The sequence below is a fragment of the Aquarana catesbeiana genome, linkage group LG07 (genome assembly GCF_042186555.1).
Source record: "Aquarana catesbeiana isolate 2022-GZ linkage group LG07, ASM4218655v1, whole genome shotgun sequence".
NCBI lineage: Eukaryota > Metazoa > Chordata > Amphibia > Anura > Ranidae > Aquarana > Aquarana catesbeiana.
The window spans coordinates 60,132,608-60,160,522 of record NC_133330.1 but is presented as its reverse complement, the minus strand read 5'-3'; the positions used below and the strand labels follow the sequence as shown (position 1 = coordinate 60,160,522).

The 27,915-nt window shown below is 42.1% G+C and overlaps 1 protein-coding gene across 3 annotated transcripts in view; it reads right to left on the bottom strand.

The window, feature by feature from the left end:
• The window catches only part of TAFA1 (TAFA chemokine like family member 1), a 635,622-nt gene that overhangs the window by 228,203 nt on the left and 379,504 nt on the right, over positions 1-27,915 (bottom strand). For all 3 annotated transcript variants that reach the window (XR_012235239.1, XM_073592204.1, XM_073592206.1), the window contains exon 3: positions 15,421-15,468. Coding sequence is in view for 2 of the 3 variants with exons in the window: in XM_073592204.1 (XP_073448305.1) it covers positions 15,421-15,468 (48 nt within the window). In the remaining variant the exon portion in view is untranslated. The remainder of the gene's footprint in view (positions 1-15,420; positions 15,469-27,915) is intronic.

The following is a 27,915-nucleotide window of genomic DNA, read 5'->3' as shown; positions in this document are numbered from 1 at the left end:
TGTGACAGGGTGACAATGCAGGAACACAATTAGGAGAGACAGTTGTCATAATAGGAAGTACCTAGACAAGGACCTTCATGGTAGGTTCATGGGGAATTCTTCTAATGAAAGCTACAAATTTAAAGAGGAGTTACCCCCCCCCCCCAAAAAAAAACCAATAAATAAAATAAAGTCAGCAGCTAGAACCACTGTAGCTGCTGACTTTTACTGTTAGGGCACTTACCTGTCCAGGCATCCAGCGAGGGTCCTCACCTGAGGCGAGTCTTGAAACGGCTCTCTGGTGCTGGCGTCTCCATCTCGGCTAATGGAAACCGGCAGTGAAGCCTTGTTTCCTACTGTGCATGCGCAAATCGTGCTGGGCTTCGTGAATGGGCCTGCTGCGGGATGAGATTTATGATTGAATTTAGATCTACTTCAAAGCCTCAGCAACTTCTAAAATTTCTTTTGGGGCTTCAGCCAGCTATGGGTCTAATAAATTTAATTAAGCAGACACTGTAGATTATATAAATTAATGGATATGCTAGTTAGTTGCAGCTCTGTGTATTCAGAGGTAATAGATCATATCCTAATATAATAATCAGCAAGGGCGAAAAATATAACTGGATGGTCTATATATAGCCTAAAGCAACCCACAAACATAGGATAACTTCCCAATATGGTCAAACACGTTTCGTGTGGCAAACTGTTATATGGGACCTACCTGACCTATACAGACACCCCTACGTGCTACACTTTTGCAGACAGAAACATTTTAATGCAACTTTGAAATCATGCTACTTTACTTGAAGTAGCACGATTTCAAAACCGTAGGTCAGTGTGATTCCAGGTGTGACTTGCCTAACCTGTGTCCGACTTCATGCACAGATGTCTATGCAAGTCACATCTGAAATGGCAAAAAATAGTGCAGGAACCTTTTCTTCAAATCATTGTAGCCCCGCAAACTCAGATTTGAATGGTTTAATTGCCGACAATAGGATGCGACTTGTCATGCGGTTTGGAACTGTCAAATAGCGCACGACAAGTCACACCATTGCATAAACATTATATATTTTCTGAAAGGGAAGACTCTATAGAATAAAATGGTGGCAGTTGCAAATTTTGTCACACTACTTTCAAATTAATTTTATTGCACAAAACATATAAACCCCAATTTTATGGTAACATAAATAAATATAAGATGAGATTACATTGCATTCATAGATACTAATTACGTCAACCCTCAGCTACGGTGGCGACTGGTGCTCAATATTCCTGGGGGGGACGGTCCCCAGGCAGCCACCCTTCCTCCAGCCAGCCACCCTCCCCCCACCGCCATCGCTCGATCAATCGCAATTACCCCATCTAGGTCGTGGAATCAGCGCCCCCCTCCCCACGCAGCTCAGCTCAGCTGTCATTCAGATGTAGAAGTGATCGAGCAGCTTTATAGCTTCCCTGGAAGCTTAGATTCTGTAGACGTAGGCACAGCCCCAGAACTACATCTCCTAAAAGCCCTTTCCCTATACATTGTGTGTAGGCAGGTTCTTGCAGTCAAGGCAGCAGCACTGTTCTTCTGGAGAAAAAAAAATGAATGTATGCATGTGGAATGAGACAGAAGAAGTGCAGGGGATAGGTGGAGTTCTGTTGTCTAGCAGGCAGGGCTGACAATGCTGGGTGGGATTATATTGCAGTAAAGGCACTGTGTTGTCAGCTCAAAAAGGATGTTAGGGGCACACTGGATTGCTAGCATATCAAAAGGTAAGAGATAAAACACGTGAATGTATGTGCTTGTATAAAGATACAGGACAATAGTGAGTTTCAGGCACCGTTATGTTGAATGAGAGTAAATACACAGGAGCCATCAGTACCAGGACAGATTCACCTAACACCCAGGGCGAGGATGTGGACCTGTGCTCTCCTCTCTTGCTGCTAATGCATAACATAGAATGGGAATACCGCTGTTCTCCACCCCTTGCTTGAGCTGCCCATGGTTGGCCTGGAGTGTGCACTGTGCATGTGTGGCTAATCTCTCGCTTTCTAACAGTTGTGAGTTGGGTGTGCATGCGCGGAGAGTAGGAGTGTTGGACCATGGACAGCAGTAGCTATCAAGCCATGGCCCACTGGTTGCCAGCCACTGATCTAGATTGTATGTGTGGTGTGGAGAGGGTGGCTTACTATGTGATGCCCCCAGTGCTGGGATAAGGTCATCTAGAGTCCAGGGCAAACATGCCAAACTGCACCCCCCAAGATGCATTGTGCATCAGAAAAAATCCCCCCACAAAAACACTGAGCTCTAATCTGCATGCTTACCCCCTAAGCATAAATTCCACCCTCTTCCCAGTACAAATTCCGCCCCCTTGCTGAAATCCCCCTTCTCAGCACAAGTCTTTGCCCCTTCATCCTTCAAATTCCCCCAGCTCAAATACACTGCATGATCGCATGCCAGGAGATCTATCACATCTAAATGGAAGCAATCAGAACCTCCCGATCTCTCCTCTTTCACAGATAACTTCAACACTCAGTCTCAATTTGAAATTATGTTCTCCATCAAGAATGGTGAAAGCCAATCTTTCTGGTCCCTTTGGTTACCTTGGCTTGAGCACCCATCCTGCACAGCGCACCTGTAATGATGGCATGATAACACCCATGTTTCACTGGGAAGCCATCCTTTAAGTTTCCCAAGCCCACCCTTCGAGATGTCCCCTCTTTTAGAAGAACCCGGCCGGGTTCTCCCTAGAGTGGTTAAAACCAGTTATGGCATTTATGTACCAGCTCTCTTACATGCCTGCTACTATATACCTCCCCTTTTACACACCTGATCATCCTTACGGAACTTGACATCCTGAACTTCACACTACAGTATGTTTGGATCATTCCCACCGGTCTATTTTCTTTATCTTTTCTTGTCAAAATTTTAAAAAGTTTAAAAAATGTACCATATGTCCAAGATTGGACAACAACTCTTGGAATGTTATTATTTGAAATCTATGTTCTTTACTTATCGGTAGTGTAATTGTATTGATAATTCTTGTTATGCAGCTTCACATTGCATAAAATACGATTGATTTAAATTCCCCCAGTTCAATCCCCCCCCCCCCCCCACTACCAAAAAAAAAAAAAATCACCCCTCCTAGCATAAATCCTCTACCCCTAAAATGTTCCTTCCTAGTACACATCTTCTCCCTCCCCCCTCCTGTCCCCTCCTTGTCCCAGCCCTGAGTGCCATTTAGTGACAATTTGAAATGCTCTTCCAGAGTTAATTTCTGCACTTACATCCAGATTGGCAGGAATTAAACACAGCCCATGCAAATAAGAATTTCTTTTTTGCATTACGCATTTTGGGGTTTCCTGGAAAACCTTAACCCAGACTTTAATGTCGCTCATTTAATTACATGGAAAGAAGGTTAGAAACTCCTTATTCATAGCACACTGCTACTCTCTGGAAACAATCTGACTCTAAAATACAATTAATCATCTTCTGTCATATTTTTTATTATACACAGGATCCTCTAGAGTACAGTCTTTGTTCATCCTTCATTCAAATTCTTTGACCTTCCTCTTCATTCTATTTAGACCTCAGGTGGGTTTCCGTCCAAAAGCGTGGCAAACACTGGATATTGTTAAGACTCATTTGTCAGACCTGTTATCTGCTTACCAACTCTACATTTCTGCATATGTTTAACATTTTCCCTTATGGAGACATTGAAAAATTTACACGGACGCCATTTCTAGCATTTGCCCAGAATAATTCCGTTTTATCCGAAGCCATGAATCATAAAAAACTTCATGTGAAGACTGTTTACTTTGCAGTGTAAGAAGCTCATAAACAGCATTTGCATATTGTGCATACAGCTGTTTCAACACATACTGTTTGCCGCGGTTCATTAAAATGATTTGATTTGTCAGGATCTAGTTAGAAATTTTATTCACAGCGGCGGTAAGCGTCTACAGTAATATATGGTGGCGTCGGCTTGCCTTTTCAAAGCGCGCAGAATGAAAGGGTTGAATATAAGTAGACATCAGCCTAGATCATAAATGCTATAATTTCTTCACTCCTGCTTTATTTATATATTTTGTGGTTCATTTTTTTGTCTCCGGGGATAATGGAATGAAAGGCTAATAGAATCCAAAGGAACTGGAATGCAATGACAGTGAAGACAGATAAAAGAATCATTTCCTAACCCTGAGACATGGTTAACGTTCTTTATGGTGCACTTGTCAGTCCACTGTATTCATGTGAAGTAAAGAGAATGGCAGAAGGTGGAAGATGCAATCAGGACAAAGTTAAGTTTAATTAACATGTCGTATGTGATCAGTTAGATAAAGTGTGAAGTACATAAATTCTCAATGTTGTGTACTAGCAAAAAAAAAAAACACTTTTATGAAGAGCTGTTGCCATGTTGCCAAGTATGGATCAACACATTCTAAAGCTAGTATCTATGTTTTGGCACAAGACCTGTTGTCTCATTGTCTTAGGTCTTGGTTGGTAGAGGGGGGACAGGTAAGGCATGCATGTTAAAAGGTATTTAAAGTAGAACTATAGGCAAAACTTTTATTTCATTTTGGATAGAGCAAGGGAGGGTTATAACCCCTGTCAGATTTATTTTCACCATCTGTGTCCCATTACGGAGATTGCCCTTCACTTCTTGTTTCATAGCCAAACAGGAAATGAGGAGAAATCCCTGCAAATTAAGGGAATTCATTGGGGACCCCCAATCCACCAGAACTAGTGTCCCCATTGGAAGATTTCCCTTCTATCACTTTTCTGAGGACAACTCAAAATTTGTGATTTTCTTAATTTTCACCTTCAGTGATAATGGTGAAGTAGAGAGGGTGAATCTCCTTAAACGGTAAGTTCACCTTTACAGAAAAATCTGTAAGGTGAACTTAAGCAGGATGCCCTCCTCACCCCCCCCCCCCCCCCAGTCCTGCTGACCACCGGCTAGGTCCGGGGCTTAGAAGTCCCCCGCAGCCTTGTCAGAAGGTACGTTTAGAAGAATTCTAATTGGTCAGCGCCATCACATAGGCGGCGCCGACCAAAAAGCTCCCGCGTAGCCCATCCTATCACTGCAGGTGAAGAAGAGAGAAAGCCGCAGGGATTTCAAATCCCGGACCGGTTCAGCGGCGATACAAGCTGTCAGTGCGGAGGATCGCCGTACTCCAGGTTAGCGGGACCATTGGGGGATGTGGAGAGGGTCCAGTGTAAGTTCACTTTACAGTTTGCGGGTGGCCCCTTCCTGTTCCAACACAACTGCTCACCAGTGCACAAAGCACGGCCCATAAAGACATGGATGAGCGAGTTTGGTATGGAGGGAATTGACCTCAACCGAATAGAACACCTTTAGGATGAATTAGAGCAAAGACTGTGAGCCAGGCCTTCTCGTCCAACATCAGTGCCTGACCTCACAAATGAGCTCTTGGAAGAATGGTCAAGCATTCCCATAGACACACTCCTAAACCTTGTGGACAGCTGTCCCAGAAGAGTTGAAGCTGTAAGGCAGGTGTCCCAATACTTTTGACCATATAGTGTATATGAGTCTATATCAGTGCTTTTTTTTTTAGAGAATAGGTGCAGGAACTCCCTAAATCACCCTTTGTCTTTGCCCCCTACCCACCTCTGAGCACCATCTCTTGGGTCCACTCCCTACTCACCTCCCAATACAAAACCAAGTATCATTTTGTGCTACTAAGTAGTTTTTATGGAATTTGATAGGCTCCACTCCACCAAAGTGGCCCCCCTCCAGCAACTATAGATCGTCACTCAGCATAAGAACCCCCCCCAACAACAATGGACACCTGCAGCCATATACCACCCTAGCAACAGATCTCCCAGCAGCCAACATCAATAGACAATCCAGCAGCCAGTAACAATAGACCTCCCCCTCAACAGTTGATTCTTCTCAGCAATAACTGACCCCGCAGCAATGACTTACCCCCCCACCAGCAGCAATAGACCCCTACACAAAAATAGATCCTCACAATTGACAATAGATACCCCAGCAGCCAGCATGAATAGACCCTCCAGTACACCCCAGCACTCCTTGCCGTAACGTACATTCAGTGCTGGAGGTGCTGAAACTACGTTCCCCCTGCGTTCCCGCTGAAAAAAGTCCTGGTCTGTATATTCTCTTACAGAACCACAGAAGGTTGTTGGATATTTCCTCCTTGTTTGCTTCATCCTTGTTGGGTATTATTCCAGCCTCTGGTTCCATTTTTGCTTCCCCAAAGCCCAGACCGTGGTTCGCACAGGGCTATTACAGACACTTACCTTCTGCTGTGCCGCCATGGCTTTGTATTCTCTCCTCCGCCCATCTGGCCGACAATGTCATCCAATCAGCACAGCAGGGGGTGGGAGGAGCTGCAGATCAGAATAGAGAGCTCCTCCCACCCCCTGCCCTGCTGATAGGATGACATTGTTGGGTGGGCGGAGAAGTCGGGAGAGGACACACGGACTGATCACAGCCTCTGCCCTGCCAAAGGTTGGGGTCCTGTGCATGGGAGGCAGACATTAGAATAGGGAACTGTGATATTAGAGAGGAAGGGGGGGGTGGGCAGGCGGAAGGGGCACTGTGATGGGGGAGGGTGTGATTGCTAGGGGCACTGTAATGTAAATGGGGGCTGTGATGTGAAGGGTAACTGAGGACACTGATCTAAAGAGGTGGGCTGTGCTGTTAAGGGGGGCTGAGGACAGACTCCCTGAATATCCCCTCCTCTAACCACCCCCCACCCCCCCAGCCCCTGGGAAAATTGTTGGCTGCCATGAAACCGGTCCCTAGTGCCAAAAAGGTTGGGGACTGCTGTCCTAAAACACAGGGGTTGTGTCTTTAATGGCCAGTAGGTTTTGTAGGAGACTGGGTGTCAAACGCAGAGAAAGTATGCTTGCTCTAAATGACCTTCAAAGAAAGTTCAGAGGCACACAATGAGAATTGGAAGAAAATTTATCAATAGCAAAGTTTTCCATCAAGCAACATAGACAGAAGCGGAAAATAAATGATTAATTCCTCGATTAATCGTTAATTTTTTTGATCAATCAAAATTTTTTTGATCGCTAGGCTGCCTGCCCTGGGGCCACTTTGGGCCAAGCTGTGGCTGTAGTGCAGCTCTCCGCTCCCTCCTCCTCCTCCACTATATGTCATACACAGTCTGCGGGCATCTCCCTCTGTGTGTCTTGGAGCTGAGTGTGAAAACTTTGGCTACTCTGTGAGAAAAGTCCTGCCCTCCTTCTAGATCAGCTCGTGTGATAGACGCAATGTTCTATCTATCATACAAACTGATCTAGGAGGAGGGTGGGACTTTTCTCACAGCGCGGCCAAAGTTTTCACACTCAGCTCCAAGACACACAGCGGGAGATGCCCACAGACTGTGTAATCCAGGCACAGGCACTGACTACAGTGAGGCTGCGATTATGGGCACGGTGAGACTGCATTATGGGCACAGTGAGACTGCATTATGGGCATGGTGAGGCTGCCATTATAGGCACGGCGAGGCTGCGATTATGGGCATGGTGAGACTGCATTATGGGCACAGTAAGACTGCATTATGGGCATGGTGAGGCTGCCATTATAGGCACGGCGAGGCTGCGATTATGGGCACGGTGAGACAGCATTATGGGCAAGGTGAGACTGCATTATGGGCACGGTGAGGCTGACATTATAGGCATGGCAAGGCTGCGATTATGGGCACGGTGAGACAGCATTATGGGCACAGTGAGGCTGCGATTATAGGCACGGCGAGGCTGTAATTAAGGGCATGGTGAGGCTGCGATTATGGGCACGGTGAGGCTGCGATTATGGGCATGGTGAGGCTGCGATTATGGGCACGGTGAGGCTGTATTATGGGAACAGTGAGGCTGCGATTATGGGCAGGGTAAGTCTGAGATTATGGGCACAATGAGACTGCATTATGGGCACGGTAAGGCTACGATTATGGGCACAGTGAGGCTGAGTTTATGACGTGTGATGTCCTAGCCATGCCCCGCTATGTCCAGCTTCGGCCATTGCCATAACAACGGTGCTAAATCAGCTAAAAGTAGTTGGATCTGTAAGTGTGTTATAATTAATCAAAATTAGTTGATTAATTGATTAAAAAAATCGATTAATCAAACATGAAAATTTTAATCAGTAACAGCCCTAACAATAAGGCAATCCAAGAGGCCTTGTGATCGTTGTGATGACCAATAACAGTGATCACAAATGTTAACAGTACTGCTGTTTACTTTGGAGAGCTTGCCTCTTCCTCCTCTGCCGCTGATCCTTTCCCTTTCTTCTCTGCCAACAGCTTCTCCTGAGATTCTGTAAGTGAACATGCTCCCACTGACCATTAAAGAGGTGCACACTGACCACTACTGAGCACAAAGGGGGGTGCAGGGCACATATGGAACATAAACAGTGGCACTGACCACCAATGTTATCAAGCACTCCCCATTTACCAGCATTTAAGGTGGCACACACCATTAACCACCACCATATGTTGGTGCTAACTCTTAACCACTGAAACCTGCAAGCTGCTTTGTGCATTGAGTAGCCCTGACCCCTACACTGTGACTGCTGCACAGGGCCTGATGTAGCCTGTCTGATGTAGGGTTGCAGTAAAAAATGTCAGGGGGCAAAGGATGGAAGGTCAGCAGGGTAGTGTACAGGAGGTCAGCAGTGCAGAGGACAGAGGTCAGCAGGGTAGAGGAAAAGGGTCAGCAGGGGCAGCGTACAGGGGTCAGCAGAGCAGAGAAAAGGGGTCAGCAGGGCAGAGAAAAGGGGTCTGCAGGGCAGTATACAGGCATCTGCAGGGCAGAGGACAGGAGTCAGCAGAGCAGAGAACAGGGGTCAGCAGGGCAGTGTACATGGGTCAGCAGGGCAGAGGACAGGGGTCACTGCTGGCAGGGTACTCAGCAGGGCTCCTCCCCCCATCTCCACACTGCACACAGTCTGGGCACAGGGCAAGCAGCAGAACTCCGCCTCCCCGCACAGCACATAGCAGAGATCGAATTCCCTTACAGACACAGCCTTGATCTGCAAAGTGTGTAGCTGGCCACTGCAGCTGCTGTGTTGTTCTTTTCTGGAAATTTCCCAGGTCAGAACTGCAACATAACAGCCAGCTACATACTGTGCAGGTTGAGGCTGTGTTTTTAAGGGAATTCAGCCTCAGCTTTGTGCCGTGTGGGGAGGATGATCTCTTTTGTATGCCTTGTGCCCAGGCTGTGTGCAGTGTGGGGCTGGGAGGAGCTGGTCAGTGGGCCATGCACAACATAGGGGGCTGGCCTGGGAGAGTGCAACTGAAATCAAGAGGTACAGCCCACCACAGCACCCCCTTAGCCATGCTGCTGCAATCAGTTTTAGGGGCATTTTATGTTCTTAAGAATTGTTTTCCTAATAAAGTAAAAAATAACAAAAAAACTATGGCTATTAAATACAAACAAAAGAAAGCGCTATCTGCCTCAAAAAATGATATAATATACATTTAGTAAAATGTAGTATGTCCGCGTATGGACATACAAAGCACTGCAAAATAAAAAACAGCCTCGTAAAGAGGGGGTATATACAAGCTAGTATTCTGGCAGTTTAAGAAACCCAATTCATTACAAAATAATGAACACATTTGTTGTAATCAGGTCATAAACAACTAATTGGTGCGTTATCCATTTATGGAAAACTCTATGAAACTGAGCTCCGAAGGGCTATCAACTTTTGCAAAAAGTCAACATTTGCAATTTTGTAACAGTGCTGACTAATCTGCACATTCAGAGTAAAAAAGGAGCATGTTTGAAATAGCGAATGAAGCAGATTATAAAGGTACCACAGTGTTTATATGCATGGGACAAAAGGTTCATTTTACATGTTAGGGAATGCTTTATGGTATAGGAGAACTATGAACTTTGGAACGCTTTGGGTGGTGATGGTTCTTTCACTTCTTCTTACTTCTTCTTAGCATCAAATCCAAAGCACCAAAATAAATAGTGTGGAACTACCCGCCCCAGAGCATAAGACACAGGCAACAGTTTGTAAGTTCTCCAATTTGCACACTCTGATCATCAACCAGATCACCTCTTTAGTGCTTAGTTGCCTATAATGCAGTAGAAAGAAACATTCGTCCAATCCTTTAAAGGGAAAAGTTAAGTACTGTACTATCATTTCTGCTAACTGTACATTTTTTGAGACACGCTTTCAGGAGATATATTCTCTTTGAACTTCTTGATCTGACTAGAAACCATACCTTTGGCTAACGAAAAAAAAGTACAATTGAGTAGCATAAAACTCAAGAGAGCTGAAACCCGCTTCGATATTGAACATGTGGGATGCAAGATAAAGTCCATGAGAACTTGATCTGCTCATCAGTACATTCATCCTATGATTACTTCTATTAATCCTGACATAAACGGGAAGATCAACTTGAATTCCAAACATCCAGACCTGTCACATTTGGTGATACGTTGTATGAGCTCAAGCAGGGCAACCTACTGTTTCATGGAACCAAAGATTTTAATGATAGCAAAATTTAAAATGTTCAAACGTCTTGGATTTTAGTCTTCATATTGCAGGGGAGAGGTTAAAACAAGCCTTTGGCTACAAATTGTAAACTGTTCACTGGTCCATATAGCAATTTCCTCCAAGTGCCAGCATGTATATTTTATTTCCAGATTCCAAAATATGGGGTAGTCCACTACAAAAAAACTTAACTACACTTGCATGGTTGTGCTCTGGGTGGCTTTATGAACCAGTTAGGAAGGTGGGAAGAGGCACGTCAGAGTGCAATCATGCAAGTTCTGATTGAATTTTAATAAGCGAACGCTGTATGATTTATTGGTGCCCTTGAAATAAACTGAACACGTGAGCAAACACTTGGAGATGCCTGCTGTATAGTTTACAATGTAGAAGTGGAAGATCAGTTACTCTTTAGGATGTTTTTGCAAGCAAGGTTTACATGTGTCCTCTGAAACAGGAACAGGATTTTCCTATATCACTTTTTCCATGGTTCAGCTCTCAGGATTGTGCTCCTCTACCCTTTCATTCCTTGGTTCTTTCTTTTTTGTGATTTATCACCCTTTTGATCAGCTGGGGCAGACAGTACAATATGTAACAGAAAATTCCTTTATGAACAGATTGAGGTTAGGCAGCATCATCATCACACATACGGTATTACCGTAGCATTTTAGCCCTTGCTACGTGCCTAGAGAGCGATATAGACCTCCTGTGCTCTACATCAGTTACTCTTTCCTATGGTATATATACTTCAATTTATGCAGCTATAGACATTCTACTGTAATGGCCATGATCAGCAACTTATAGTGTGACAGTGATAGTGTAGTGGGCAATCTGGCGCTAACAGACATTGGCTGGGAGAGTAACTAACTGCCACTGATGTCGCTAGTGACACTAATACAGTGATAAATGATAATACTGTACACTGACACTGTACTAATGACACTGGCTGGGAAGGGGTTAACATCTAGGGGCAATCAAGGGGTTAACTTTGTGCCTAACAAGTGTAATGATTGTACTGTGTGCATACCTCCCAACATTTTGAGATGGGACTGAGGAACACCTACTAGCAAATGTATGTAGACATACATAGGACACTCCCCCTGTCATGATCCCTTAAAGGGGAAATAACAAAAATAAAGTTAATTAAATTCACAAGTGCTTTTTTTTACCACTACTATTCCTTTATATTGGCTTTTAAAATTGAAAAATGCAGCAATTTAGAATTTGGATGAAAGGTTTAGCACTGGGAAACACTTTTTAAAAAATAAAAAAGTGCATTTTATATACAGCTATATAGATCTGATTAAAATGAGGGACAAATGAGGAGGAAAGAGGGACGGGGGACATTGCTCCAAATCAGGGACAGTCCCTCAAAATCAGGGACAGTTGGGAGCTATGTGTGTTTAATGTGTGCTGTTTTTACTTACTAATCTAGCTGTTTTTTTCCTCCATGCTTTTCAGGGAAAAGAAACAGCCAGATTGCTGTTCACTGTACACAGAGTTCTGTGTGTTTGTAAACAAAGAAACCTGTGTGTGACTGGACACAGCAGATCAGCAGGTTTCAGACAAAATTATTGGCTGAAATCTTCTGCCAAACTCGTGCAGTGTCCACTCGTGCAGTGTCCAATTACAGTACGGGTCAGCAGGGGGTACACGTATGCTCTCCCCGAGCCCGGAAGTAAGCCAGCAATGTACATGTACATTGCTGAGCCTGCACTTGCTGCCCTCTCACAGTATATTTACTGTGAGCAGTTAGCAGGAGGTTAAGATAAAATTGCAGAATACACAAAACACAAAACAGCGTTGGATTTCTGACAGGATCAATAGTTTTTTTTTGTATGCACTTGAACAGATATTACGAGAAGTTCATATTAGGGTTTACATACACTTTAATAGTACAAATGTTCGTGTAGCACCCTGATGTTTAGGCAGGGCTGCTATTAAATTTAGTTGTCAGGCAATAGTTGCCTTGGCCAATTGTTAGGAGATCAATTGATTTCCCCCTAATTCTGGAATTACTGCACTTCTCTCTTCTGTCACTGGGTGGCCGGGTATCTAGTGAGATTGGATAAGACAAGGGCATAGCAAGGACAGATTATGAATGAATAGGGTGTCTCAGCCAATGGGCAGAGATTTTCTTTGGTTCCTTGGTCTGCTGGGAGAGCCTATTTATTTGAGTGGAGTCAGGTGATCGGGGTTCTGTGCTACATGGACGGCTGTCTGGGTGGAGGTGTGCCCCGGGCAATACGACACCACCATAAACCTAAGGGCTATCCCGGGGACATATGGCTGCTAGGCTGTATGAGGGCCTATTCAGAAGCAGAAGAGCAGCGTAGCGTTGGGACTGCAGGCTTGTAGTCCAACCAGAAGTAGCGGTTCCCGGGGAACCAGTTGTGGTCGGAGGTAGAGTGGAAGCTTTCGCCACTAAGGGACCATCCACCTTGTTACCGGAGACCACTGTGAGTAAGCTGAGGCCAACACCAGAGCAGACTTCTCGCCAACCGGGGATGGTGAAGAAGTGGGAAAACTTCAGCCAAGTGCCAAGTCAGGGACCCAGCGGGACAGCAGAGGTGATGCTTGTGGAGGATCAGTGAGTGCCAAGCCAGGGACCCAGCTGGGAAGATACTGAGTGCTAACAGTGAAAGAGGTCAGGGGATCCAGTGGCTTTTGGATCTGAAGTCTAGTGAGAGAGACTGGGAACTCATTGAGTGAAGAACCACAGTGAGTGATTGTGGGGTAAGAGGAGAACTGTTCGAGTTGCAAATAGTTAGATACAATTACATTTATTAACTTTTATAAGACTGTTGCCATAGGAGACAGCATCCTACCTATACAGAAGTGGTGTCCAGCTGGAGGCCTATAGAAGTCTTGGAGTCTGCCAATTAACATTGCATCTACCTAAGGGTGTCCTGGCCCTAACCCTATCTCCCACAGTTCTGTTCAGGAGACAATAAATCTCTTTTTACATTGTAAAAGTGTCTGGTGCCTGCCCTTTCATCTTGTTTTACACCCACCAAACATTCTTGAAAATGGCTGCTTAGTAATGCTGGCTGCTGTAATGACCATAGGCTGCAAAATATAGACAATTAGAGTGAATAAATGTCATCAGCACACCAAGGATTCCTCAAAAGGACCAAAGCTTTATTTTTGTTGTCACATAGTAAACATACGGTCGTATGTTTACTATGTGACCATGAAAATAAAGCTTTGGACCATTTTGAGGAATGCGTGGTGTGCTGATGACATTTCTTTACTCCAATGATGAAGTGAGACTCCATCATTTGACTTAACTGAAAGCTCTAAGAAGGATAGCTTGCAAATAAAATCCTCAAGAGGTACACTATATTACCAAAAGTATTCGGAAACCTGCCTTTACACGTATATGAACTTTAATGGCATCCCAATCTTAGTCTGTAGGGTTCAATATTGAGTTTGCCCACCCTTTGCAGCTTCAAATTATTTGGTGGAGGGGAGATTATGCTGTGGGGTTGTTTTTCAGGGGTTGGGCTTGGACCCTTAGTTCCAGTGAAGGGAACACTTAAGGCATCAGCATACCAAGACATTTTGCTTCCAACTTTGTGGGAACAGTTTGGGGATGGCCTCTTCCCGTTCAAACATGACCACACTCTCAGTGCACAAACAAGGTCCATAAAGACATGGATGAGCAAGTTTGGGGTGGAGGAACTGGAATGATCTACACAGTCCTGACCTCAACCCGATAAAACACCTTTGGGATTAAATAGAGTGGAGACTACAAGCCAAATGCACTTCTGGAAGAATGGTCAAACATTCCCATAGACACACTCCTAAACCTTGTGGACAGCCTTCTCAGAAGAGTTGAAGCTGTTATAGCTGCAAAGGGTGGGCCAACTCAGTATTGAACACTACAGACTAATGCCCCGTACACACGGTCGGATTTTCCGATGGAAAATGTCCGATCGGAGCGTGTTGTCGGAAATTCCGACCGTGTGTGGGCTCCATCGGACATTTTCCATCGGATTTTCTGACACACAAAGTTGGAGAGCAGGAGATAAAATTTTCCGACAACAAAATCCGTTGTCGGAAATTCCGATCGTGTGTACACAAATCCGACGGACAAAGTGCCACGCATGCTCAGAATAAATAAAGAGATGAAAGCTATTGGCCACTGCCCCGTTTATAGTCCCGACATACGTGTTTTACGTCACCGCGTTCAGAACGATTGGATTTTCCGACAACTTTGTGTGACCGTGTGTATGCAAGACAAGTTTGAGCCAACATCCATCTGAAAAAATCCTAGGATTTTGTTGTCGGAATGTCCGAACAAAGTCCGACCGTGTGTACGGGGCATAAGACTGGGATGCCATTTAAGTTAATGTGCGTGTAAAGGCAGGCGTCCCAATACTTTTGGTAATATAGTGTATAAAAAAAACAAGAAAGAAGTGGTTCAAATTGTCAACACAACTCTGAAATAGCATTTTTTGTATGAAATTGTGCTATAATGACAAGCGTTTCAATAAAAATGTGCTTTTTAAACCCCAATAAAAAAAAAATACAGATCCTGTGAATATACCGTAGGTATTACAGGTAAGAGGGTTGTCAGGGATGGAACTGGCTTTGTTCTTGGTAAAATAATACCATATGAAACCTTTAGTTTTTACAATATTCCTGTGTACCACAAGCATTGTATGCATTCAATTTCTTCTCCCCGCTCCCAACATTCTATATTCTACATTCCAAGCACTGTGCCCACTTATAAATATGTATGTGACAGCTATGGGTCCATGTAAATTTGAGCGTTATAAATACGCATTTGGTTTTCAGATTCTTGCAGGCAGAATACCAACAAATACAGGAATATAAATACAACAGGATCTCCTCTGAATACAAACAGTCTCTTCAACATATAAGACCCTCCAATAAGTGACACCAACAAGACTTGCCTGGGCCTCCCTTGGTAGGACATACAGTAAGAACTAAAATCACTTACCTATTTCTCCCAGTTTTCTGTGGTTTGGAAAGTGCCCTGAAACAAATCCTAGGAAAAAAAGAATAACAAAAATTAACAAATCTATAATAATACAAATAATAATAGCCATAATCATAATATTACAGAAGATTAAATGCTAAATTACTGATAAAGATATAAAAATGAACAAAAAAATGAAAAAGTAAGAATCTATTGATTCCCCCCATCCACAATTCTCCCATATCAAGATGCATGAACAATGGTGGCATCTGATTGGATGCAGCTGCTGTTTAGCTGACAATTTTCTGCCTTGGAAGGTGGGTGGGTGCTGATAGCCCACCCACGGCTCCAATTTCTGATGGCCCATGTATGGCCAGCTTTATACTCTGAAAAATCCACATTTTGTCAGCATTTTTATGTAAAAGATAGAACTTTTGTGCATTGAGCTTGCATATTTCCAATTGATACCGGATCCACATGACATAATATAACTTTATATATACAGGTATATCACTGTAGATCTAATTATTATATATCATCTATTATAATTATTATTAAAATAAATTAAAAAAATCCCCTACTATTACACAGACGATGGAAAATACGTCACACCATAGAGAGATAAGTAGAGCTGTTACCACCTATACGTGCAATCACTATACACATAATTACACATATTTGATTGATTGTTTTTTTTATGTGTATTATTATTATTACTTTTTATTATTTGTAAGTTCATCGCTTTTTTAATGTTTTTATTGTGTTAGGTTTTATATTTCTCATATCACATTGTAGCCCTGATGAAGGCGTTGGGCTTAGGCCACCGAAACACGTTGACTAGTGAGTTTACTACATGTTTTGAATTAAAACCTTTTGTTTATATTTTAATATTTCAGTGTGGTGTTTTACATTTTTGATCCAAGCACAATACCAATTGCCTGAGGTTCCCCATGGAAGTCCTGCAGTGTATGGAAGCAGCTTCCACATCATCCACAAGCCCCATCGGGATCATAGTAGTAAAATGCTGTGACAATACAAATAATCGGTATTAAATAGAATCCACCTAGGGTCCCAGTGCCATCCAATATACCATTCCATGGACTGTGCTGTGTGGGAGGGCTGTGTAAATCTAAGGACTGGATGGACAGTAATACAAATCTGTTGACAGGTAAAACAGCTCCATCATATGTAATTCATGTATGTATTTATCGGTCTGCCAGGAGATCAGCTTTAAGATGTTGCGTCCCTTACTGCATGCAAAAAGTAATGGTATAAACCTTCTTGGAAAAAAAAAAAAAGACTGGATTATTTTAAAAACGAATGAGGCAGCACAGTGGCTAAGTGGTTATCACTTCCGACTAGCAGCACTAGGGTCATCAGTTCAGATCCAACCACGGCAATACCTGCCTGAAGTTTGCATGTTCTCCCTGTGTCTGCGTAAGTTTCCTCAGGGTACACCGGTTTCCTCCCACATTCCAAAGACATGCTGGTAGGTTAATTGGTTCCTGTCTAAATTGGCTTCAGTACCACATGTGTGTGTATAAATGATAATATACAAAAATTTACAAACACAATAAAACATATTTACATATATACAAAATAAATAAAAATACATATAAACAAAAATAGCTTACATTAGCATATAAACATAAAATTGCAAGAAAAAACATAAAGAAAACTAAATATACCAACCAAGATATATTTTCCAATTATTATTATCATGATTCAACTAAACATAATCCTAACCTCTACCTAAACACACCCTCAGGCTAAGAATGATTACACATGTAACCCATGTAACCCATGAATTCAAAAATCCAATCTTATATAAAAATCTAGGGGTCGTGAAAGGACAGAAAGAAAAGCCGCACACCCAGAGACTGACAGACAGCAGCTACGGAGACCTGACACTCCTCTACGCCTTTATCCAGGCCCCCCGGCCACCACCTGTCCTTCTCAAGCCCCCAAATCTTCCCAACTTCACCCAGAATGTCGTGCACTACCACCTCGACAGGAAGGACTTTTGTCCAAATGGAAACCTGACACCGTGCATTCCACGTGAAGAAACGGACTACTAAACTTACTAGAAGAAGCGCCTCAAAATCAAAATCCCAATGTGTCTCAAAGGCCCCGTACGACCACTCTTCATAACTCAAGTGCCAAAGGAAAGGGATACCCACTGCCCCACACACCCGCTTATAGACTTCTACATTGAAGGGGCACTGAAGCAAGAAATGGTCCAGTGTTTACTCCAAGAAACCCAACACTCCACTCTGGGACAACCGCGGTTCTCCGCAGAGCGATGCTTCAGGTTGCTCTTCACCTACAGAGCCCATGGAACGAGCGTCAGGCCAAATCCTGAAACTTTCAAGGGATTCTCTCTAGATTGAGCAAATGCAGACCCTCCCTCATAACAGGGCCTGGGCAATCCCTTAAGGCCAGTGACTCACCAAAGGCAGATTCAACAACCCTCCTCTCCAGGTCCTTCCTAGGAAGAGACCAAATTTCCTCTGCCATCACTCGCCACTGCCGAAGCATTTTCAGGCATGGGGCAACATAAGCCAGGAGCTTACCATGTCAGACCCTCAGGCCTTTCACTGGCCCACCATTCTCCCAGCTTCGCAGAAAAGGCCTAGACCAGGACTGAAATATACCAACCCACCCAGGCGGTTCCTCTGCCAGCATGTTAGTAAAATTAGACATTAGACATTACATTAGACATTAGATTGTAAGCTCCTTGAGGGCAGAGATTGCTGTGAATGCATAATATATGTGAAGCTCTGCGTGAATTGACGGCGCTATATGAGTGCCTAAAATAAATAAATATCCTGTAAATAGTTTTTTTGCTGTTAGTGACTCCATTGGGGAGGAGTTCTCCTCATCACCTGTCCTTTAGACACAATAGGAGGCCAAGGCAAATCTCCAAAAATAGGTTCAAACTTTGGCAGGTGTCCCCAGTCAGAGATTCCCCTTCTGCTCCCTTTTCAGTGACAACTCTTAACTTTTATTTCCCAATTTTCCCCTCACAAGTAAATCAACCCAACGGGGTCACAGACAGCAACAAACAGTTCTAACCCTTCCTTTTTTTTTTCTAAAGTTTGGGCTGGTGTTTCACTTTTACTACGTAACTAACTGTGTAACTATAGGCCCGTACACACGATCAGAAAATCATATGAAAAATACCGCTTTCAAATCGATCGTATGATAATCTGATCGTTACTGAATCGTTACTAAACAACTTTCATCTGAAATTATACGAAGGGACAAACACAAAACAATTTTAGTTTAATCAGTACAGTTTTTGTCTGAAAATACAATACAAATACACTACAATACATTACATCACTTCCGAATATTATTCTGTTGTACGAGAATTTTCGTACTTTAGTAATTTTTTTGTTGATATGGAGACTAGTATGCAAAAAAAAAAATTTGACAATCATTTGTCCGATATTCTCATTAGACATGTGCAGGACGAAAAAAATTGTTTTGTTCCATTTCATTATTCAAATAAATTCATTAGTTAAATTTGTTTAATTTAACTAAGGAATTTATGTAATGAATTAGTTTTGTTTATTTGAGTTCGAATTGATTAAAATTTTCTGAATTCGGTTGAATTAAAAAAATTCTAAATCAATGTGAATTCAAATTCCATTTGAAAACTATTCCAAATCAAATTTTGGAAGATTGTTATATTCTTTCAAATCCATTCTATTCTATTGCTTTATCTATTCTATTCTTCTATTTTCTATTCTTTTCTTGTCTGTTATATTCTATTCTTTTCTATCCTATTAAAATTCAAATGTATTCTATTAAAAATTCAAATTTCAGAAGATGGTTATATTGTTATATTCTATAGTATTTTTCTATTCTATTCTTTTCTATTCTATTTGAATTCAGATTTATTCTATTTGAAATTTGAATTCTGGAAGATGGTTATATTCCTTCTATTTTATTCTATTCTAGTGTTTTTTTTTTCTATTCGATTATAATCTATTCTTTTCTATTCTATTCAAATTTATTCTTTCTATTTTATTATATTGTTTTTTTTTTCTATTTTATTATTTTCTATTCTATTCTTTTTTTTGTCTATTTGAATTAAAATTTATTCTATTTGAAATATAAATTTTAAAAGATGGTTATACTCTTTCTATTTTATTCCATTCTATTTCTTTTTTATTCTATTGCTTTATTTTCTATTCTATTTTATTCTGTTCATTTATTTTCTATTCTATGTTGTTCTGTTTTACTCTAATCTATACTTTTATTTTTTAATCTATTCCTCTATTTTTTTCTATCCCTTTATTTTCTAATCTGTTCTGTTTTATGCTATTATATTCTATTCTTTTTTCTATTTTATTATATTATTTTCTATTCTATTCCTTTGCTATTCTATTGCATTCTATTTTCTTTTCTTTTGAAATTCAAATTCGATTTGCAAAGTATTCAAACTTAATTAGAAAAACGATTCAAATTTTATTTGAAAATGATTCAAATTTGATTTGAAAACTATTCAAATTTAAATTTCATCCGAAATTTTCGATTAATTATTTTGGATTAATTTAAATTCATTACTATTGAAATTCGATAATTCAGATACATCCGAAATTCCGAATAACGAAAAATTCTCCTGAATTTTCATTCGGAACGAAACGGACCGCACATGTCTAATTCTCATCATGTGTACCAGGCTTATGTACAATATAACATACCTTAAGAAACCTAAATACTTACATTATGCCATCCAGTTTGTTCTAATTACAGTATAAAGTTTTGATGTCCAAACAAGCTTTTTTCTGCTGACCTAATTTGCAGTGAATGTCACAGGCACTTTGCACACGACAAAACATGAATAATTACACATTTATACAGAAATGTTGATTTGTGCATTGTATTTGTACTTGCTGCAGTAACCACAAAACTTCAGCAAAACAAAAATGGTTCTACTTAAAAACCTCAACCTTCACAATGGTTCACTGATCCAATGACATCTGCAATTAATCAGAAAGTGAATAAACAAGGTCACACAAACAAAGGTGACTTTTAAGCTATAAAAGACTGATACAGATCACTGGTCCATGATATAGTGTCCCAATGGACTACTTAAAGGGTGCTTAAAGGTTTTCAATAAATACAAGCTTATAAAGGATAGAATAGCTACCATGCAGAGGAAGGTAAAGATGTAAAGTCTAACATTTTGTGTGCACATTCTACTGAACGCTAATGGGGTGTGCTAAGTGTATCATATGTACCGCATATGGGGCTTCATACATATACAGTGCCTTGAAAAAGTATTCATACCCCTTGGAATTTTCCACATTTTGTCATGTTACAACCACAAACGTAAATGTATTTTATTGGGATTTTATGTGATAGACCAACACAAAGTAGCATATAATTGTGAAGTGAAAGGAAAATGATAAATGGTTTTGAATTTTTTTTACAATTAAATATCTGAAAAGTGCGGCGTGCAATTGTATTCAGCCTCTTTTACTCTGATACCCCTAACTAAAATCTAGTGGAACCAATTGCCTTTAGAAGTAATTTAATTAGTAAATAGAGTCCACCTGTGCGTTATTTAATCTCAGTATAACTGCAGCTGTTCTGTGAAGCCCTCAGAGGTTTGTTAGAGAACCTTAGTGAACAAACAGCATCATAAAGGCCAAGGAACACACCAGACAGGTCAGCGATAAAGTTGTGGAAAAGTTTAAAGCAGGGTTAGGTTCTAAAAAAATATCCCAAGCTTTGAACAACTTTCGGAGCACTGTTTAATCCATCATCCAAAAATGGATAGAGTGTGGCACAACTGCAAACCTCCAAAGACATGGCTGTCCACCTAAACCTGACTGAGGGAACTCCCCTAATCTAGGTGTACATATGAATTATACCTTTGAGCAATAATAATATCAAATAACAAATAACAAATATCGGATGTTATGCCATCCAAAAAAGTAATAAATAGATGGTTACAATGTGGCAAAGTCCACTTGAGGAGTAAGTAGTTGAAAAATAGGCAATTCAAAGAAGTCCTGCAACCCAAATGTGTGCTTTCCTGGATGAAACAGTCCTTTCTCTGAAAGCCAGGATCGTGTGATAAATAGAAAAAAGGCAGCCGCTTACCAGATATGTGGGACCCCTGTCACGGGGGTCATACAGGCTCAAATGTATCAAATCCCGCAGGCAGGAACACCCGACAAGGTCCTCTTATTCAGACATCTATCTGCCTAAGATCCTCCTCTGGCACCGGGGCAGCGGTGTGATAAGGTCCCGTAGACTGGAACAGCTGATCGGATGGAACAGCTGATCTGGTTACACAGACTCCGATCCTTCACATGCGCTGTTGTATCTGAATAGCCGGACTGGCTTCAGTTGTATCACTCCAATACCACATACTGACAGTGGGATTTGATACATTTGAGCCTGTATGACCCCCGTGACAGGGGTCCCACATATCTGGTAAGCGGCCGCCTTTTTTCTATTTATCACACGATGCTGGCTTTCAGAGAAAGGACTGTTTCATCTAGGAAAGCACACGTTTGGGTTGCAGGACTTCTTTGAATTGCCTATTTTTCAACTACTTACTCCTCAAGCGGACTTTGCCACATTGTAACCATCTATTTATTACTTTTTTGGATGGCATAACATCCAATATTTGTTATTTGATATTATTATTGCTCAAAGGTATAATTCATATGTACACCTAGATTAGGAGAGTTCCCTCAGTCTGGTTGGTTTGACAATAGTAGCTCACCTGAGTGCATTTATCATATTGATAAAACTGAAAATTCAGTTTTTTTTAAGGTTGCAGCACTATTAGTAATTTGTCTCAATTTTCTTTTTATTATTCACTTTATTTATTTTATAGCTCATTGTTTATTTTTTATTTTTCATTTTCTATTTTTATGTGCAAGCCATGAGAAGTATCGTTTGCAGTTTGCGAGAAGCCATGTGGGGGACACAGCAAATATTTTGAAGAAGGTTCTCTGGTCAGATGAGACCAAAATTTAACTTTTTGGACTAAAAGCAAAATGCTATGTGTGGAGGAAAACTAACACCACACATCAACCTGAACACACCATCCCCACCGTGAAACATGTTGGTGGCAGCATTATGTTGTGAGGATGCTTTTTTTTCAGCAGGGACAGGGAAGCTGGTCAGAGTTGATAGGAAGATGGATGGAGCCAAATACAGGGCAATCTTAGAAGAAAACCTGTTAGAGTCTGCAAAAGACTTGAGACTGGGGCGGAGGTTCACCTTCCAGCAGGACAACGACCCTAAACATGCAACCAGAGCTACAATGGAATGGTTTAGATCAAAGCATATTCATGTGTTAGAATGGCCCAGTCAAAGTCCAGACCTAAATCCAATTGAAAATCTGTGGTAAGACTTAAAAATTGCTGTTTACAGATGCTCTCCATCCAATCTGACAGAGCTTGAGCTATTTTGCAAAGAAGAATGGGCAACAATGTCACTCTCTAGATGTGAAAAGCTGGTAGAGACATAACCATAAAGACTTGCAGCTGTAATTGCAGCGAAAGGTGGTTCTACATGGCCTGTACTTCATTACATAGTTTATAAGGTTGAAAAAAGATACGGGTCCATCCAGTTCAATACATGTGCATGATATTTATCCTCCAACAATTCCCACAGCCCATTTTTTTAAGCTGTCGACACTCTCAGCTAGTACCACTTTCTGGAGGAGTGAGTTTCACATGTTCACTGCTCTAATAGTAAAGAACCCTTTCCACAATTTAGCATTAAAATAAACAAGGAGAAGAGCCGTCTCTAAGTGTAGGAGTTAAAGCACTTTATTAGGTCATACAAATGCTAACTCACATTTGTGAAGAATTAAAAAGGCACATCTGTAGGTTTAAAACATCCCAGCGACTGATGTAGGTGAGCAGGTCAAGAATCCTCAGTTCGTCCGCTCTGGTCTCTGCAAAGCACTGTAATCCCACTGGTCACCATATTAGTTGGAAAGACGGCCGTACGGTGTGGAGGGGAGCAAAACGAGGCATGTTGCGCAGGGGGCTGGGCAGCTGGGAGGGATGACGCCACCAAAATGTGACGCATTTCCGAGCATGCGTGCTGCGTGTGTTGTTGCAGTCGTGCTCCTTTGTCAAGCAATCTTTTTAACAATGAACCTCCTTTCTTATAACCTCAAATAGTGGCCAAGTGTCTTCTTCAGGGATCTTAGAGTAAACATTTTTTTACAGTTCCTGAAGTCTCTTTTATTTATTTGTACATTGTAATTATATATCCTCTTAAAGTGGTCCTAAAGAAAGTTTTTTTTTTTCTTAATGCATTGTATGCATTAAGATAAAAAAACTTCTGTGTGCAGCAGCCCTCCTCAGCCCGCCTAATACTTACCTGAGCCTCATCTTGATCCAGTGATGTTGTACGAGAGCCTCGGCTGTTCCAGGACTCTCCCTCCTCATTGGCTGAGACAGCAGCGGGCGCAATGGGCTCCCGCTGCTGTCAATCAAATCAATGAGCCAATGAGGAGAGAGTGGGTAGGGCCGAGCTACAGCTCCGTGTCTGAATGGACACACAGAGCAGTGGCTCGGCTCAGGTGCCCCCATAGCAAACTGCTTTCTGTGGGAGCACTCGGCAGAAGCGTGAAGGACCCGAGAAGAGGAGGATAAGGGCTGCTCTGTGCAAGACCAAACTAAAACAAAAAAAACAAGACTTTAAAATCACTTTAAGCATCTCTTCTCCAGAGTAAATAACTATAATCTATGTAATTGATTCTCACAGCTGAGGTCCTCCATCCCCCTTATTAATTCTGTTGCCCTTCACTGAACTCTTTCTAGTTCTGTTGTGCTTTCACCTAACTTTTTCACTTCCTGCCCCTGGTAAGTGACGTCATCCCGCTACATACACCTGGAGGTTCTGGGAGTAAGCAGGGATCGCGCTGTGAGGAGTTATGTTATAACAGTGGAGCCAATGCTTTTCATGTATAAGCGATCTATTCCTGGTGCAAGGTCATGCACATGTGAGTAGTGAATCATCTCGGTACATAGTTCCTCAAAGGCCCACAAGTTTTTTTTATATGATGATATCCATCACTATGTGTATACTGAAAGGAGAGACAGGAGCAGTGGTCAGGGGCCTCCACTCCCTTAACATTATGTGACCCCCGGTCAGTGTTCATCTAGTTTGCTGGGCCGAAGATTCCCCACCTACTCATCCCCGCCTGTCCATCTTTTTTGGGGGGGGCAGTCTCTTGATGGCAATTGGTTTTCTTCATCTGTTTTTAAGAGATCCAATTTCAACTCACTAATAGGGAATTGTATTTATTGCCGTATAACACGCACCTTAATGCACCTTCATTTTAAGAGGTAAGTTTCAGGAAAAAACTAACATTTTAAATAAAGAACTTTGAAGCAAAATAAAGGAAGCTAAGAACTTTTTTTATTAATCAAATGCAGCCTCACCAGTGCCCATCAATGCATCCTCACCAGTGCCCATCAATGTAGCCTGATCAGTGCCTATCAATGCAGCCTCACCAGTGCCCATCAGTGCAGCCTCACCAGTGTCCATCTGTGCAGCCTCACCAGTGCCCATCAATGCAGCCTAACCAGTGCCCATCAATGCAGCCTCACTAGTGTCCATCCATGCAGCCTCACCAGTGCCCATCAGCTCAGCCTCACAAATGCCCATGAATGCAGCCTCACCAGTGTCAATAAATGCACCCTCACCAGTACCCATGAATGGAGCCTCACCAGTGTCCATGAATGCAGCCTCACCAGTGTCCATGAATGCAGCCTCACCAGTGTCTATCAATGCAGCCTGATCAGCACCTATCAATGCAGCCTCACCAGTGCCCATCAGGGCAGCCTCCCAGTGCCAATGAATGCAGCCTCACCAGTGTCAATGAATACAGCCTTACCAGTGTCCATGAATGCAGCCCGATCAGTGCCCATTAACCAGCTCCTATGATAGACATCACACTTCCCAGCATTTGACCAGTGTGCTGTCTATTATAAGAACCGGTCCAGGAGGTGGTATTTCATATGACAGCAGCTGCTGCGTAAGCAGGAGATCCCTGCTCTGTGTAATCCAGCGGCGCTCGCCCTTCCCCTCGGCCTGGCCCTGGGCGCCCCCCTCTTCCTCAGGTCCTGGTGCCTGGGCGCAATGCACCCTGTGCGCCCGCCCAGGATCAGCCCTGCCTGGCCCCCTTCCCAACTGGCTTTAGAAAAAAAATATTAGCGTATAACATGGACGCATTATTTGCACTCTATTTTCAGGAGGAAAAAGAGTGTGTTATACGCCAATAAATACGGTACTTTATCACATTATACTATCTGCATAGTACCCTGAAGAAGGAGATATTTGCTTCTGAAACACATCAGATACTTATATGTGATCTCTGCATGGGTAACAAAAAAAAAAGCTCATGCATACCATACCTTTGTGATTTTGTATCAACTTTATTATGTGCACTTTTAATGTTATATGTATTTCATCTTTTATGGAATCAAAATAAAATGTATACATTTTAAGATAACACAATTACTTTTTGAGCCTTTAAAGTCCCATTTAATGGGGGAATAACCTTTGGTAGGATGGTATTACAGAGATGTTGGCCAATACTGCAGAGAACTTCCAATTTATATTAAAGCGGGGTTCCACCCAAATTTTGAACAATATCTGTATGTATTCTCTTCCTTGCCTAGATGCTGACATGCCGTTTAAAAAAATTTAAATCGCCGTAATTACCTTTTATTTTTCTATTCTTCTTTGCACTTCCTGGTTCTCCTCCCGTGGGAGTAGGCGTGTTTCTAGCCTCTCCCAGACTCCTGGGAGCTAGTCTCAGGCTTCCCAGGATGCCACAGAGCATGTGCGGGAACGAGCGGTGAATGCTGGGAGCACAGCATTCACCACATCCAGGAAATAAATGCTTGTGGGCTTCAAATGCCCACAATGAAGATGGAAACCGCCTGCAGTGAATAATATGTTATTCTTTCCGACGAAATCTGACACAGGCGGACATATTACACACAATATGTGAGTATGTAATGCTGAGAAGAAAAGTTTGTGAATTAACTCAAAAAAAAAAAAAAGATAGATAGGTGGCCTGGTTCACACCTCTGTATTTTTTAGCAGGTAATGCTGCGTGGGTGATTTTCTCACAGCAATGCATGGAATGAAGTACTAAAGTCAACGGCCTCTTGTTTTTATCTTGGAAAGTGTAGTACAAGACACTTTGAGGTTGATTTACTAAAATTAGTGCGCTCAGAATCTGGTGCAGCTGTGCATGGCAGCCTATCTGCTTCTAACTTCAGCTTGTTCATTTAAGCTTTGGCTATAAAACCTAGAATCTGATTGGTTTCTGTGCAGCGTTGCACCTGATTTTGCACTCTCTGTAGGACTCCCCCTTTTTGAATGCACTATATTTTGAATACACTTTATGTGATTTATGCACTTTGATAAACTTATGCATTAATTGATATTGTGGTCTACATATTTCTAATTAACACTGTGGCTTATGTGTTTGTGATCTGAGCATGCATAGCTCTGTTATTTATGGTAGACTTTTATGCTACACAATTTTAGTGTTGGACACAGCAGCTCCGCGCCTTATTCATTCATTTCTTTCGAAACTGCGGCGTGAGTGTTTTACATTTACATAATTTTTTTTTTATTATTTAAAGATCCACTTGCATACCCTGAACATTTCAATTATCGTACCCCCAAGCGGTATAGATGCCTGCCATTAACCACTTCCGGACCGCCGCACGCTGATATACATCCTAACTTTGAAGAGGGATATCTTTGTTATGGCAGTAGCTAGCTGCCATAACCCTGGTATCCTCTTTTTCGGTCGGCGGTCCGGTTTCCAACAATAGTGGTCTCTGTGGTGGATTTTCTGCAAGATCACTTTTATCGGCAGCAGGAGAGGGGCCCCCCCCCTCTCGCCGCTGTCCGGTGCCCTCTGCCACTTACCGGATCCATCGGTAGTGGCGGAGGCAATCAGGTCCTTGTCCTTGCTGGGTATGGAGACGAGTGAGGTGAAGATGGCCCCCCACCTGTCTCCATACCATTGCAGGGCGGAAGCGACATCAAAACGTCACTTCCACCCATAGCTCTTAAAGGGCCATTTTAAAAAAAAATTGTTCAAATGACAACATTTTATTTAATTTTTTTTTTTTTATTGCATTTTTGTGTAAATATGAGATCTGAGGTCTTTTTGACCCCAGATCTCATATTTAAGAGGTCCTATCATGCTTTTTTTTCTACTACAAGGGAAGTTTACATTCCTTGTAATAGGAATAAAAGTGACACATTTTTTTAAAAAAGAACAGTGTAAAAAAGGTAAAAAAAAAATTTTTTTCAAACGCACTCGTCCCGCCGAGCTCGAGTGCAGAAGCGACCGCATACATGAGTAGCACCCGCATATGAAAACGGAGTTCAAACCACACATGTGAGGTTTTGCCGCGATCGGTAGAGCGAGAGCAATAATTCTAGCCCTAGACCTCCTCTGTAACTCAAAACATGCAACCTGTAGAATTT